The sequence below is a fragment of the Lycorma delicatula genome, chromosome 2 (genome assembly GCF_047948215.1).
Source record: "Lycorma delicatula isolate Av1 chromosome 2, ASM4794821v1, whole genome shotgun sequence".
Classification (NCBI taxonomy): Eukaryota; Metazoa; Arthropoda; class Insecta; order Hemiptera; family Fulgoridae; genus Lycorma; species Lycorma delicatula.
In genome coordinates this window covers 102,373,623-102,389,160 of record NC_134456.1, presented here as the reverse complement: position 1 = coordinate 102,389,160, position 15,538 = coordinate 102,373,623, and the positions used below count along the sequence as shown (strand labels likewise).

The 15,538-nt window shown below is 27.6% G+C and overlaps 1 protein-coding gene across 3 annotated transcripts in view; it reads left to right on the top strand.

The window, feature by feature from the left end:
* Lrch (Leucine-rich-repeats and calponin homology domain protein) overlaps window positions 1–15,538 on the top strand; it is a 447,029-nt gene that overhangs the window by 393,669 nt on the left and 37,822 nt on the right. For 2 of the 3 annotated variants that reach the window (XM_075355908.1, XM_075355907.1), the window contains exon 13: window positions 10,430–10,711. The exons of the other annotated variant lie outside the window; for it this stretch is intronic. In XM_075355908.1, the coding sequence (XP_075212023.1) occupies window positions 10,430–10,666 (237 nt within the window). In that variant the 3' untranslated portion in view covers window positions 10,667–10,711. Of the gene's footprint in view, window positions 1–10,429; window positions 10,712–15,538 lie in introns of those variants that run through there. 3 annotated transcript variants of the gene reach the window in all.

Here is a 15,538-nt window from a genome sequence, read left to right as displayed (position 1 = left end):
TGGTAGCATCTCGGTCTTTCATCCAGAGGTCCTGGGTTCGAATCCCGGTCAGCATGGCACTTTCACACGCTACAAAAATTGTCATTCATCTCATTCTCTGAAGTAATTCCCAACGATGGTCCTGGAGGTTAAAAAAAGGTTATACTATTAGGCTTGAATTACAAAATAATGATCTAGGCATATGATGCAAGTCAATAACTGGGTAATTAAGGCCAAAATATCGACAGAGATAAACAGGCATTAACAGTATAAGGCATTAACAGTACTTTAAATAGGCAGTTAGCTTTCCACATTGAAATCCAAGACATCTAGTGATGACGAAGATACATATTTTACTTACGAATTGCAGTCAGCATTCAGCCAATTAATTGTTAACATACAAATCATCACAAAGGCAGCACCAATTAATTAAACACACATTTTCACATTTACACATTTCAGTTTTGTTCTTATGAGTAAGTAGACTTGTATACATTTGATTGGTTTTGACACCATGATGCTTTAATAATGTTACATTACGCTCACAATTATAAATTTAGTTGATTTCACTATGTTAAATTACAAATATCCGGCGTGTAGGACCAAGTTAAGTTTCATTTATATTAAGTGGACTGTAAATGAAACAAATACTGATTCAAATTAACAATTGTATATTAACATGTCATGATTTAATTGAATTTGTATTACATTTTTGAAAAATATATATAATTTAATGTATGTATATGTCTACTGTATGATGTATACATTTTGACTGAACAATGTGAATCTTCAAATGATAGATTGAGACAAGACTGACTAGATGAGACGAAACAAGACTGGTAGATTGCAGTGCAGAGCCAACTTATGTAGTGTAGGTGCAACCGAGTGAACTGCCAGGAGCTATGTGTGGTATGGAGCCAAGTGAATTGCCAGGAGCTGTGTGAATCATATGGAGTTGTGTCTCAACATACTGCCCACTATAATTTAACACATCTTACGATAATATAATAAGATAGATCCAACTAGCTTGGCAACTAGGTCGTATCGTATGGTTTCATGTTACTAACAGTTAATAAATAAAAACATATGTTTAATAAAATATAAACAAATTATGTTGAAAAGAAAGAAAAACTAACTAATATTTAACATCACATGGTGCCAGACAGCAGTTGTGCCTGAACAAAAATAATGACAAAAGACATTGAGCCTTGATCTCAGTTTCTACGTTATATAGTTACAAAAATATAGAGGTTTTATAAATTGAATAAAAACCCATAATAAGTTAAATATCTGAAATTTAAATGTGATAAGTTAATAGAATGGACTACCTTGAATAAAAAATTGTGTGGAATTGGTGCAGTAGTTGTTTAATGGCAAGCAATCAAAATCAAACTTCAAGACAGAGGAATCAAAAAGTGCCATCTTTTTCCATTCTTATGAAAAAAAAATCCTAAAAAATTAGTAAAAAAATAAAAGGTCAATATCACCAAATGCAAAATAAAATTGTGTAGATTTTTATGTACTTGTTTTGAAAAAGATCATATAGTTTGTTTTTTATACTGGTTAAACGTGAGTGTGGTATAATTTCTTTGCTTGATAGTACAAAAATGCTACAGTTTAAAATAAAAAAAAGAACGTAGACATCATATAAGAAAAAATTTTAATCTGTTTTTTTTTTTTTTTAGTTTTATTAACTATTTGTTGGGTGAAGGTTTTTTCTTCTTTTGTTATTATGTAAAAAGAATTATGTGTAAAATTTGAGCAGTAATTTTTTAAGTGATATTTTGATCAAGATTATTTCATCAAAACATTGTTACTATTGATTGAATCATCTAGTTCTTTTAAAAAATGAGTGAACTGTAAGAGGTATTTGTATTGCTGCTGTTTTATATGTGTACTTAAATCTAATGTAATCTTCGTTTTAATTTTTTTTTGTTTTTCATTAAATTTAACTGTTTTATTTAATAATTAAATACTTTTTGAAATATTTAAAAATTATAGAAACAAAAAATTATAAATAATAAATCACTTCTTCAAAGCGAATATTTTTTATGCTAATATTATTTTGATTTTTGATTAATTTAGTTTTAATTTTTTTATTTAATTTTTTATGTCCTGTCATCAGCTCGTACAGATATCCCTTTAGTGGATAAATAATTTCAAACAGATCAATTACCTTTTTTTACATTCTAATTTATAAAGCCTGAATAAGAACTTAAGTTGTTTTAATTTAAAGGGGATGTATATATGGGCTGTATGCTGTTTTTTTGTGATAATGATGTTTTGATGACTACTTTTTTTTATTCCATGAAGTTTGTTTAGTTCAGCGAATGTAAAACATTTCTAAATTAGTGGTTTAATGATATAGTCACGTAGGTTTAATTTGATTTATTAATTTGGATTTTATTTTTAAATAAAGTTATTTATTAATTTTTGTTCTTCATTTTATAGTAATAAAATAATTAGTAATCTTTTTGTGATTTAAAATTGTAGTACACTTAAAAGATATTCTATTATAATGACCATTTGAGTTTACTTCTGCAGTGTGGAGTAATTGTAGTCATATCTAACAACATAACTAAAAAGTATCCAATTCAAAAAATGTTAGCATTAAACATAATGTCTAATAAAGATTGTAAAGTTTTTTTCAAAATAGAATTACTTTTATTACATCATTTTCATTCTTTGAATGAAAGTTTTTTACTTATAAAAAAATTGTTTCTATCTTCATAGTCATGTAAAATTATGTGTTGTTAAAAAAAAAGAAAGTATCTATTAAAACTTTCTAAAAGTTCAATTTTTGGAAGTTTCCTATTCTTTTTGAAAATTTTAATATCGAATAAAAAAAAATTAGGAATATAATTTTTTTATAATATTCCTCCTTTATTCACAGAAGTTGTAAAATTACATATGCCAATTATGTGACAAAAGAAAGAGTAGAGATCACTAAAACTCATCAATGACAGAAAGAAAGTTTTTACCTACTCTTTCCATATAACTGCAAAAATATGTTTGTGAACATCAGGTAGAATAAGAATTTATTCGCTTAAACTCTACACACACTTTTGTATGTCAATGCATGCTCATTTTATTTATTTACTTAGTTTTTTAAATCATAAATTTTTTTCTAGATTTTGTTTGTTAACAAAAGAAACTGTATTATACTGTTTTTGTTTGTTTAAAACAAGTAAACTTACATGTACACTTTTGTTTGTTTTTAAGTGCATTGGATCTTATGTTATTCTTTAGTTGCATAAATAGAAATTAAAAATACTGTACAACATGATCCATTTTTTAATTTCTGTATGTAAAAATTGTCTTTTCATCTTTTAAACCAAGCCACAACAATTACAGATTTATGGATAATTTTCAGTATAATATTTTATTGATATTTGTAAATAAGTATTGAATTCTATACATAAGTTAAAGATAAAAAATATTTATTACTAACAAGTTATTGTTCATTCATTCCATTAAAAAATAATAATTGGCTAATTTTTAATGGGTATAAAAATGTAGTTGTAATTAATATAATATTTTCTGTTAAGAGTTTAATAATTGTGTTGGTATAAAATCTAACAGGATTTTTAAAAGTTGTGCATGTATTATTAGATTGTATGGGTCTTTATTAATTAATATAAATATACTAAAATTTTGAGTTAATTTTACATTAATTTTGTTTTATTTCTATAGAATTGTTGTTGAATCAGTTTAATAAACTAATCTGTAAACTAAAATTTATTTGGTTACAAGTATTAAATTATTATTAAAATACAGTAACTTTTCTCTGCTCGTGTTCTTATTTGATTTCACAATTAATACTCAAGTTATAGTTATTTCTTAAAGTTCATCTTGCTCAGTCATAGGCTGTGATTAGCTTAGTCATAGGCTGACTTAGTATGATTATTTGAATGATGGTTACTGCTATTCAATTCCATTTATAGAAGCTGTAGAACCATTTGAATAAACACGACTTCTAACAATTTTTAAACTTTATTCATTTGATATAGTAATACAAAATGTTTATACAACTAGTATTTTGAATGCATTCCTTTTTGCTTAATAATTAATTTTATGTATACTGTAAACAGTTTATTCCCACATTTCTGATAAAGATATTATCATTGTGCCAGATTTAGGTTAGGTTTTCTATCAAACTTGCTAAATTACTTGTTTTTATGAAGTTTTCATTTCATTGTAAAGCAAAGATTTTCAATTGAGTTCATATCTGGTATATTGCCTGGCCAAGGAAGGACACTGACATGTTTTCTTTCAAAAATGTTGTCACAGTTTTAGCTTTATGAAATGGCATTCAATTTTACTAGGCTTTAACTTGAGTATAGGAGAATCACAATGTGCTTAAAATAATAGTTGATTGTTAATCACTATCCAAACCTATGGATTAATGTGTATAACTGTGTACTGTGTGTACTGAGTACTATGGCCATAACTCTAGCTGATAAGTAAGTACAGAAGGACCTAACCTATGTATGAGTTCAATGCATTTGCAGCATCAAAATATTCATAAGGTGGAAAAATAATCTGAGCATTATGGGTATTTGTAGAACAGTGAATTTAAACAAACTGAATAAATTTTCTAAAGTTAAAATAATAATGAAAAAATATTTTATAATTAAGCACATAAACTTTATGTAAAAAATGATTTTTATTAAACAATTACGTTGTACTGAATAAGTTGTAAACTGCATCTTTGATGTTTCTACATCACACAGAATATATCTGCGGGGAGTAGCTTCCTGAAAATAGAATGGTATGAAAGAAGGATAAAATATTTGGCTAAAGTTAAGTTAAACCAGAAATTATTGATCGCTTAAGTAAAATGTGCTAAGAACATTTTGCTGGCATTTATTAGCAGCTAAAGATGACACCATACATATTAAATTATATTCTGTAATGCATTGTTTAAAATTGTAATTATTCAGAGAAACATTTGATAAATACCCAGAACTGCAACAGTTGGCAACAACAGGAAATATATTTCATTCACTATTTTATTTGTGACAACCATTCAAAGTAAACAATTTATGTTTAAAAAAGTACAAGGGTCATTCAATTAAAAACTGGATTTTGTTTATATAGATTTATTTGTATTAGATAAAATTACAAATAAATTCCTTATTTTTTCTATATAGTTTTCTTCAACAGAAATATATTTTCTCTACCGGATTGGTAGCTTCCTGATCCCCTCATCTAAAAGCAAGATGGTTGCCCCAATCAACCAATTGCACACATAATGCTCAACTATGGTATCGTCTTCGAATCTTTCCCCTCCTAAAGTTTCTTTCAGTAAACTAAACATGTGGAAATCACTGGGTGATTTCCACACACTGCACAGTGACTGTGCAGTGGGTGTTCAAGAGGTGTCCAATGAATTTTAATGAGTTTATTGTAAGTCTGAGCTGCTGTAAGTTGCCGTGCATTGTCATGTATAAGAGAGATGTTACAAATTGGTTTCCAGTGTCATTTGTTTCAATAAGCAGCCCTGACATTATCCAAAAACTGCAGTAGTATGTTACATTTACCATCCTTCCTTCATGAAGGAAATCGATCATCAGCACACCTTTTAAGTTCCAAAACACAGTTGCCAGAACTTTTCCAGCTGACAAGCATTTCTTGACCTTGATCGCTGCCCTCTCACCTCACTACTTTTCTAACCACTACATACTTGTTCTCTTCCTTTCCGGGGTGTAGTGGTGGACCCTTGTTTCATCACAGGTTATAGATATAGTTAAAAAATGCATCTCATTCTTCCTCAAAGTGATTCAGATGCCACTGACAGATGTCTTTTTGGATATTTCTTTGAGCCTCAGTGAGAATTATGTGGAACCCACCTTGCTGACACTTTGGTGTATCCAAGAGTGTCTAACAACATTTTATGCACACTCCCAACACTTGTGCCTACCTTTGATGCAATTTCAGTGATGATTTTATGGCAGTCACCTTCCACAAGGTCATAAATGGCCTAAATATTATCATTGACACTGGTCTGTGGATGACATTTGTGATCTTCGTTCTCCACTGCATCACAGTCACTTCAAAATTTGTTGGTCCAATTAAACACTTGAGTTTTTGACAGGGTAACATCTCTGAATTATGCTTGGAGTTGAGTCAATATTTCAGAGGATTTGACACCTATATTGGAGATTATAATTTGTTGCACAACAAACGTACCTCTGCACGTTGCAACATACATTGCATGGTACGTACCTCCTGCTCAGACATTCTGCTACTGATATGGGAACATGACCTATGGGCATGGCTGGCTGGTTGCTCCACACATATTCAAATAACTACCCACCCCACCACATTTACTGCTCATCCATCCTCAGTTTACACAGCAAAATTGTGGTTTTTTTTAATGACCCTTTTTATAATGAAGTGATTAAATACCTTGAAGACTTAATGGCCTGTGATATCATCACAGAGCTCAATACTGATTTTGGTTTTACACCATTGAAATTTTTATATGGTTTGTGAATTCAAATGTAGTCACTGAACGCAAAAGGTGATTCGCACACTGGATAACCAAATGAGATGACATCAGAAGTTATTGAAAAAAAAAAACATCATGATGATGTTTTGGAAGATTCTTAAATAAAGTTGTTTGAGAGTGTTGACACTGAACAACTTAATTGAGTGCTTACACATCTCATGTGAACATCTTTCAAGTGAAAAAAATGCTATCAGCACTTGCACATGATCAGATGGTTCCAATTGTTTCTGCACAATTAAAAATAAATGCAACTGTTTGTCCACTTCAGATCATTATCTGAAGCTGTTTTTGAACATAATCCAAATGAATTTATGTTTAGATTCGTAACAGTATTCATTCATCACTGCAAGAAGAAATGAAATAACAGACAAAACACTGAATAGAAACTGATGGAAGTCCTTGGAAGAAGGCATTAGGTTAACTAGAAATGTTTTTTGCAACTTTTATTTTCTTTTTGGATGCTTAAGCCATCCAGTTAATTATATAAGGTAATCAATTATATTGAAAATTGAAAAATCACTGCAAATGTTTTATTTAATATAATTAGATCAATTGATAATAAAATCAGGCAAAAATTACCACATTTTTTCATGATGATGTACTAGTTCTCATAGCAGCAATTGCCCAAGCAATATTACATCATTTATAATACAAACTGTTTCCACATTGACCATATTCACACTAGATTTAGTGCCACATGACTTACTTTTACAACAGCAACATGAAAGAGATTTACATCAGACAATAAAGCAGTTAAGGAAACAAACATGCATTTCTAGGTTTCAACAAATCACATTTTTCTAATGGTATTAAAAAGCTCAAATATTGGAATAAATGTAATAAGCTAAAAAGCGACAGAGTTAAAAATTAATAAAAAGATTGTGGTTTCAATCCTGTTCTGGAAAATTATCATACATCCTAGAACATTTGTTGGTTGATGTCACTTGATCTCTTGCATGAATGTTCTTGGCCGTACTTTTCCAAAAACCTCTTGACTGGATACTTTTGTAGTAGCTTTTCTCATCCAGTATATTGTTTTTTAGTGTGGAAAGTCATGCATAGTGCTGAAACTTTGGCAGGTCTTTATTTTTTTAAGTCTGATGATTGCAAAAAAATTATCAAACTGAAATTCCTCAGTAATTATATACGGAATTGGTCTTAATTATTCTTCCACAGTAACATTTTTTTGTCCCTTCTTCTTAACAATTCAATATTAAGGTTTTGTTTGTTGAATCCTGTGAATGTCATTCAAGGAGTTAAAGTATTGTGCTTCCAGTTCCAGAATTATTTATTATCCAGAACAAGATAGTTCTTTTTTTTAATTTTTCTTGTAAAAAAAATTTGGTACAATTTCTACCATCCAATGTTCTTAATGTGTTAATTTCAGGCCGCACAGCTATTCTTTGTACTCTGTAATAAACGTTATACTCCCTTCAAAATTCTTAATGGGCAATGACAGTTTTCATCATCTGTTGCTTTTAGTGACATAATAACCTCTTTTTTTAATAGCAAAGTAAGGTCACCTTGCATAAAATATTAGTTTGTCTTCAAAGATTTTTTTACTTTTCATTTCAGCTCCTTCTCCTTACCAATAAAAAATTGTTGTATTTAAAGGAGATTCACTTTTCAAATTTCCAGGTTTATGATCACTTTTCCATTATCGATACTGTAAACACTTCTAAACTAAATTTCTTAATATGTTATTCATACGATTTTGTTAAAATTTCAATACACTTATTATTTTGTATAATTTTATTTATTATAATTTTTTTTTTATTTTGTGTATAATTATTTATATAATTTTTAGCAATTGTAGGCAATTAACAGAAAATATTTTTTTTTTTAAATTGCTTTCTTCATATTTTGATTTCAGAAATATAGTTGAAGGGACTTCATAATGATAATGTTTTGTTTTTCCAAAAATAAACCATTAAAAAAGAATTTAAATTATTAATTAAAAATAATCAAAGTTAATTTTAGGTAACTAGTATTTTTTTTTGCATTTGTTAAGGTTTACTGGCCCCCAGAATCCAAAAATGCAAAAAGAAGATGGGAAAATTATATATGTGTGTGTGCGCGCGCACGCATATTTTGGCATTTATTTTGCTTAATGCGTGTGGGATGGGTAATATCATATAATTATTAAATTTATTACAATAATTCATGTCAGCTTAGATTTTATGTGTTGTCATAACCATTTTAAAACCTTTTGGACACCATGTTGTCATTAGAACCAGAATGGTAAGATCAGTATGGTCCCTTACTATAGAGCAGGCAACATGAAACTTGGCAGGTTGATATTTAACCTTCACACAGTCTTATACTTGTTAGTAGCCATTATGAACAAGAGACTGAGCCGAGGCCAATCAGATTTAATCAGATTTATCTTAATGCTATTGCAGTGGTAAACCTTGTGTTGGAGTAAAATGTTTTCTGTGAATTATTCTGAAGTTAACATCTGTGCTAGACCTTTAGGTTATGTTTTGTGGGTTCAGAATGCATTGGAAATTTCCATAATTTTTTGCTATTTATAGATGTTTTTAAAAGTTACACTATTAATTTTCTTTTACCAGGGATACTTTAGAGAGAAAAACCACAATTTCTCTTTAGGTAATATTTTAGTTTCTGTGCTGAAGTTCAAGGTTCTGTAACAGTGGGTTCAGAATTTATATAAAAGTAAATTAGGAAAATACTTGATTAGGTGCCATCCTATCAAGCGTTAGAGATACAGTGATCCTTGAGAAATTGCTTTTCATTCCTGTAGCGGTGAAAGATACAAAATTTCTTTTTAGATGTAAGCAAGAAACATCCTGATTAAAGCATCAAGTAATCTGATTTTTTCTGGAGACCAGGCATAGATGGGTGTAAATGTTTCTTGATGTGACAGATTGTTTTGTATTAATTTATCTCATATTTTCTATTTAATGGGAAACAGGCTTTTTTTAAAAAATTTCCTTAGTTAAGCTTTCAAAAAGTTATATAAAAGTATGATTATAATGCTTACTACATTAAAAAACAGCATCTTAATTTTTTGAGTTAATTTACATTTTTTGGGCTACATCTAAAATACATTGCTGAATTTTTGTTTTTGCATACTTATAATGTGCTTTTTAATTTTGTAATGCCAGTTTTTGTACAGATTTAAATAAAAACAAATTTTATTTAACATTTTTTGGGATTTTTTATTTGTTTGTACAAACTTTTATCTCTATGTTTGATTTATTTTTTACATTCTAGTACAGGGTTTACATTTTTTTTAGATTACCCAGAATTAGTATTTATAAACATTTGTTGATTTTAAACTGTACTTTGAGTATAACTGTGTATGTTTACTGATACTTAATAAGAATAAGCGTAGACTGGCAGCATTAATTATTCAGTATGATAATTATGATAATAAATATTATAAAAAAATATCCATCCATCCCCTCCATTCACATGTTAAATTCTACAAAACAGATATTAACCATAAAGAGTTTACACTAACAATGCTATAGTAAACTGGTTCAATAAGTATTCTGTTTTTATGACAAGTAAGGGAAAACATTTCTATTCAGATTGTCAGTATTTTTGTAAAACTTTGCCTTCTGTAATTTATCATCAATTTTTTGTATATCACACAATAAAAAAATAAAATATTAAATACTTTGTGGAACAATGTTATGCTACCTGTCAAAATCCAAGCTTGTAGCATGAGCAGAGAAAATTTGTTATGATACCATAGAGAAAGGGTTAAAAATTTGCCTTTTATTTTTGAAGATTATATTTTTGTTTCTTTATTTTTTATCATTATATTTTACTATATAGCCTACTATAATTTATTTAAGTAAATTAATAACAATTAATAATAAAAATTATTAAAAAGAAAATAGTAATGGTTGTGCTTTACTAATACAGTTTAATAACCGGTTGAGGGTTGTTGTGGCTTGGTTGCAGGGTTGGTTGTGTAGGCGTGAGGACATAATCAAAGATGATGATGGTCGTGATGGTGATATCACTGATGGTTTAACCAAAGATGAGGGGGGTTTACTTGCGATCGCTCGAACAGTCGCTAGACTTCTAGAAGTAATCGAAGCTCCGCCCCCACCACCCACAGTCCTCTCAACTTGCTTATGTATCGCTCTCTTCGTCATATCGCTACTCGTCTTATATCTCCTCCCATCACCAGATTGAAACACATTTAATATCAAGACAAAATCAGCACCGCTTCATGACGGCTTCTTTGAGCAGAGCTTTTATATTTATTTGTTTATTGATCAATAAAATATATTATTATTATAACTATTATTATTGTAGTTAATATATAATAAATTAATTATTTTTAATATTAATTAAATTATTTATTGCATTGACTTGAGTTAATTTTTAATGCTTAAGTATGTATACGTGTATTTTTAATTATTTTAAAAGTGTTTGTTGCATTTATATAAAACAGCTTAAAATTTCTATTTCTTTATTAACTTCTAGGAAAATATTTTGAACTTTTACGTTATCATATTGTTACCTTTTTTATCTTATTTGAAAATAAATAAACTGTATTGTGTAAGTAAAATTGCTATGATGGATTGTTTATATTTCTAAAATAAAATGGTCGTAATTATTCATTAATTTATGATTGAAGAAATAAATGAGTTTGGTGAAAAATAGTTCGAAATGAAAACCAACTTTTTGTCCATCATTGAGATTTGTGACTTCTGAATTAATAATTGAAAAGTGCATCTGTTTTTCTTTTTCAATTTACTATTGAAATTTTTTTGTTAAATGTTATTTAAAAGTGTGGATTAATTTTTTTTTTACTATTAAAAATTTTACATAAGTTATAGAAACTTGATGTAATATCTTTATCAAATTAAAAAGTACAATTTTGTAAAAATTTATTTGAAATTAAAATAAAACAAAAAATAGCCTATTATTATTCCTGCAAATTTTATATAAAACCAAGTGGATTATATAAAAAATTAATTAATAGATATTTAGTTAAATACCATTAATCAGGGCACTAACCAGTCAGAAAAAAAGTGTTTAATATGCAAATTATTATTAAATAACTTGCTACTGTAACTAAATTGATATTAAGAAGAAATATTGTAATAGCTACCTTCTATTACAGTAAAAAATAAACAAAATCATTTAATACGTTAAAATTTTATACTGAAATTTTTTTATGCTTTTTTTATTTATTCATCATACCCTACAAGTATTTTTTTTAAATATTTTTTTTTTGAAATTCTAATGTATTATGTAAATCTCTGTTTTGTGTTGGTTGTCGCTTTCTTGGCTAATAAAATCTAAGGACTTTATCAATTTTTAAGAGTCAGAAGTAGGATAATGTGCTAAGAATCCTTGAGACTCCTTTTTAAATATATTAAACTAAACAATACGTGTCTTAGTGCATTATTTTATGCATCTTTAGACAGTGGATACGAGGTAAAAGGTTCTTCATGAATATTTTATTTGTTGGATGACAGCCCTCATGATAATCGTTGATCAGTATACTATTCAGGAATTTTGTTAAACTCTATTAATATTTTGTCAAATTGTCATTAAAAATATTAAAACATTGATAATAAAAAATTATAAAAATAATCCATACAATGGGGTTTGCTTAACAAAGCAGAAAAATTCATTACATGTAATCATGTTTGAAAATCTTCTCTGAATTATTATGTCGTTAAGTGTATTAGTTCTCTTGTTGTACTGATATCGGTTTGTAGTAGTTTTATTATAGAAAATATTACATTTTGGAATCGTTCAGTAATTCAATGAAACAAACTAGATATGCCATTAACTAAATTATTGTTTTCTCTTTATTCCATTTAATTTTTACTATCTTTGTAATATGTTTTCAGATGCAATTTAACAGAATATATTGTTTACTTATTAATAACGCAATGTCTGCATACTCCATCAATCACAAGTTCATTTATGTATTTATTTTTATATATTATAAAAATATTGAAATGTTCTTTTTTTCATCAATTTATAAGTTGTTAAAAACAAATGTACATTTTTTTCCTGTTAGTATTCTTAATAGTTTCAAAATTATAATTTAAAATAGTTTTTCTCCTAATGATAATCTTTCCACCGATGCATGGTGATAGTGTAATTCATTATGTCATGTCAGAAAGGTATATTAATTAATTGTTTTTCATTCTCTCTCCCATTCTTTTTTGTGGTTGTTAAAGTACTCAAGATAAAAGTGGCCTGTCAGAGTTCCTTTCTCTTACAGCCAGTCCCTGTTCAAGCTGTTAACATGCACAATCAAATACAAGCTCAATAAAGAGAGCAGTAAAGAGCGAGGGAAATTCACTTTTATAGTAAGCTTGACACACGTTGCTTGTTTTTTCCAGATTGGTTATACCATTTTGGAAGTGTTTTAGGCTATCTAAAACTATTCAATTATGGTACTTTGCAGATATTTTTGTAGATGGAGGGACTGAAAGATTACTTATATGATTATAATTAAAAGTTATTTTTTACCCATTGCAAGTTTACAGTTAGGGAAAATCTAATAAAGTCTACTCTTAAGGAAGTATAATTTGAAAGGACTCTAAACCCCATTCATGTTTACTGTACTCTTTAAAATTGTTAAGTGCAATTGTATTTTTAAAATATATTCTCAGAGAATTTTGCAGAAAATCAATTAAATTTATTTTTAATGAATTATGGGTTTTGGAACATTTTCTAATATTTCATGCATTATTTTTTTGATATATAATTTCTTATTTGCATATAAGAAGTGATGTTATATAAACTATCATTTAAATTTTATGTACCACTGATAAAAGTGATAAGGCAAGAGCTTTGGAGTAGGAGTTAGTCGTTTTACCTCTTAAGTATACCACTAATGGTTAATGATTAATATTGCATTACTTCTAAGTAAATGTCTACCTGGTAAAATGAAAATACTTCCACCATGTATTTAACTAATGTTAATAATTAACCATATGCTCAACCATATTCAACAGATTGAACTGTAATAAATTATATAAAATTAGTTTGTATCAAATATTTCAATTTTTGTAATTTCATTCTGAAGTGGTTTTTCTAGTACAAAGAGAAGAGAACCAAGCCAAGATGGCCTTTTTTATTATCTTGTTGGTTTATTAATTATTTAGTACTTGTTTGATTATATAAATATGTTTTAAAAGTTCATGATATAAATCCAAAACAATTATTTTATTAATCTTTTATTATTTCTTTTCTTAAGTAATTACAAAAAAAAGACACTATTAATTTGGCTGTGAAGTTATATTAATTAATTGTTTTTCATTCTCTCTCTCATTCTTTTTTGTGGTTGTTAAAGTATTCAAGATAAAAGTGGCCTGTCAGAGTTCCTTTCTCTTGGGATAATGATTATGTGTTTTTCTCTTCTTAATTTTATATTTGCTCATTGTTAGTAGATTTATTGCTAGCAAAGAGATTTGTAAGACTAATTTGTAAAAAAAAGATTATTTTGAAGTAAAGTTTTAAAAATACTTAACAGTAATTTGACAAACTCCATTATATGATATTTTTATATTATTGTTAACAACAATCAAAATTTTATTTTTTATAATTTTAAAAGAAAATTGATGAAATCGAAATTTTGAGCTGAATTTTAGTAGTTGTTTCTGTTTGTAATTCAGTTTAGTATTTCATTAGGTATATGAGGTGTTGAAAAAATATATAGTTTTTATTTATAGCAGAATATAGGCAGAAAGAAAGGTTAAAATGATGATAAAAAAGTCATTTTATGTTAACACATTACTTTATTATCGGGGTGGTGTGTGGTACACTGGTATTATCTAATTCTTCAAAATAAAAATCTTATAATTTTTTTTCTTGTACATTTATGCAAAATAAAAAATTTTAACAGTTATATAAAACTCTGAATTACTGAGCTGTGTTGTCCGTTACATAAAGATAAAGTAATCTGTAAATATATTTTACAGAATATGTTCTTAAGTCTCTATTTTAAAATACTGCTCCCTTCCATGTTTTTTTTTATAACTTTAAGTTCTTTGTTTTGAAATGAAAACAGTGAATCGATCATTTTGATTAATTTTTCTTACATCATTATTAAATTGATGTAAATGTGTTGTCTTTAAATTGTTTGTGTAATAACTGAAAAAGACATATATGAGCGACTTCATTTCAATGAATGGTTTTTTATTGGTTTTTTTAATATATGATGTTACACAAACAATTAATTAAATTAATTTTCAGATAAAAAGATTATTTAAACTGGTAGATTGCCTTAATTGTTGGAATTTTTATGCTTATCTTGCATGGGTTTTATTTTGAAGATTCTTCCTTGACTACTTGAAATGTTTTAGATGTTGTGGAATCATCAGGTCATAAGTTTTAATTTGTATTACTTCTATATAATAATCAAAATTACATTACCTTAGTGTTAGTACTACATGGAAAACAGTATATCGATTGAATGAAATAGAAGTAAAAATGTTTACCACATTGTGATTACAGTTAATTTGAGCTTTACTATTAATTTATTATTTAGGAAGTTTTTAATTAATTTAGCACCGATATGTAATGAAAGTATCTTTTAAAAGAACATGACCTTATTTTTGTTCATTCTGGCGATTATTCAAAAAATAATATAAATTCATCTTTTATGAGATGACAGTCATCGGATTATGTTTAAAGTAGTTGTTTATTTCTTATTTAATATGCTTGTTTTGCATAAACCAACAGAACACAAAGGAGTGTATCTTGTTACTTTTGTTTTATGTAAAGATAGAAACATAATGATATTTAATTACTATCAGTAATGACAAGCGGTTTTATAATAATGACATGTAAGTAAAATCAAAAGCTTAATTGAAAAAAACAGCTTTTCAATTGAAAAGGCTTAATTGAAAAGCTTAAAACAGTATATTGTTGATGAAAGTCGGATTTACTTTATTACAGATCTTGAACATTATTTTTCATTTAATCAAACAGAACAGACTGCCCCGTCACAGTGATTGAACAGTATAGTACAAAATTATCAGGAGTATGTAACTCCAAAATCATTGTTAGAGATATATGCACTGTTGAAAT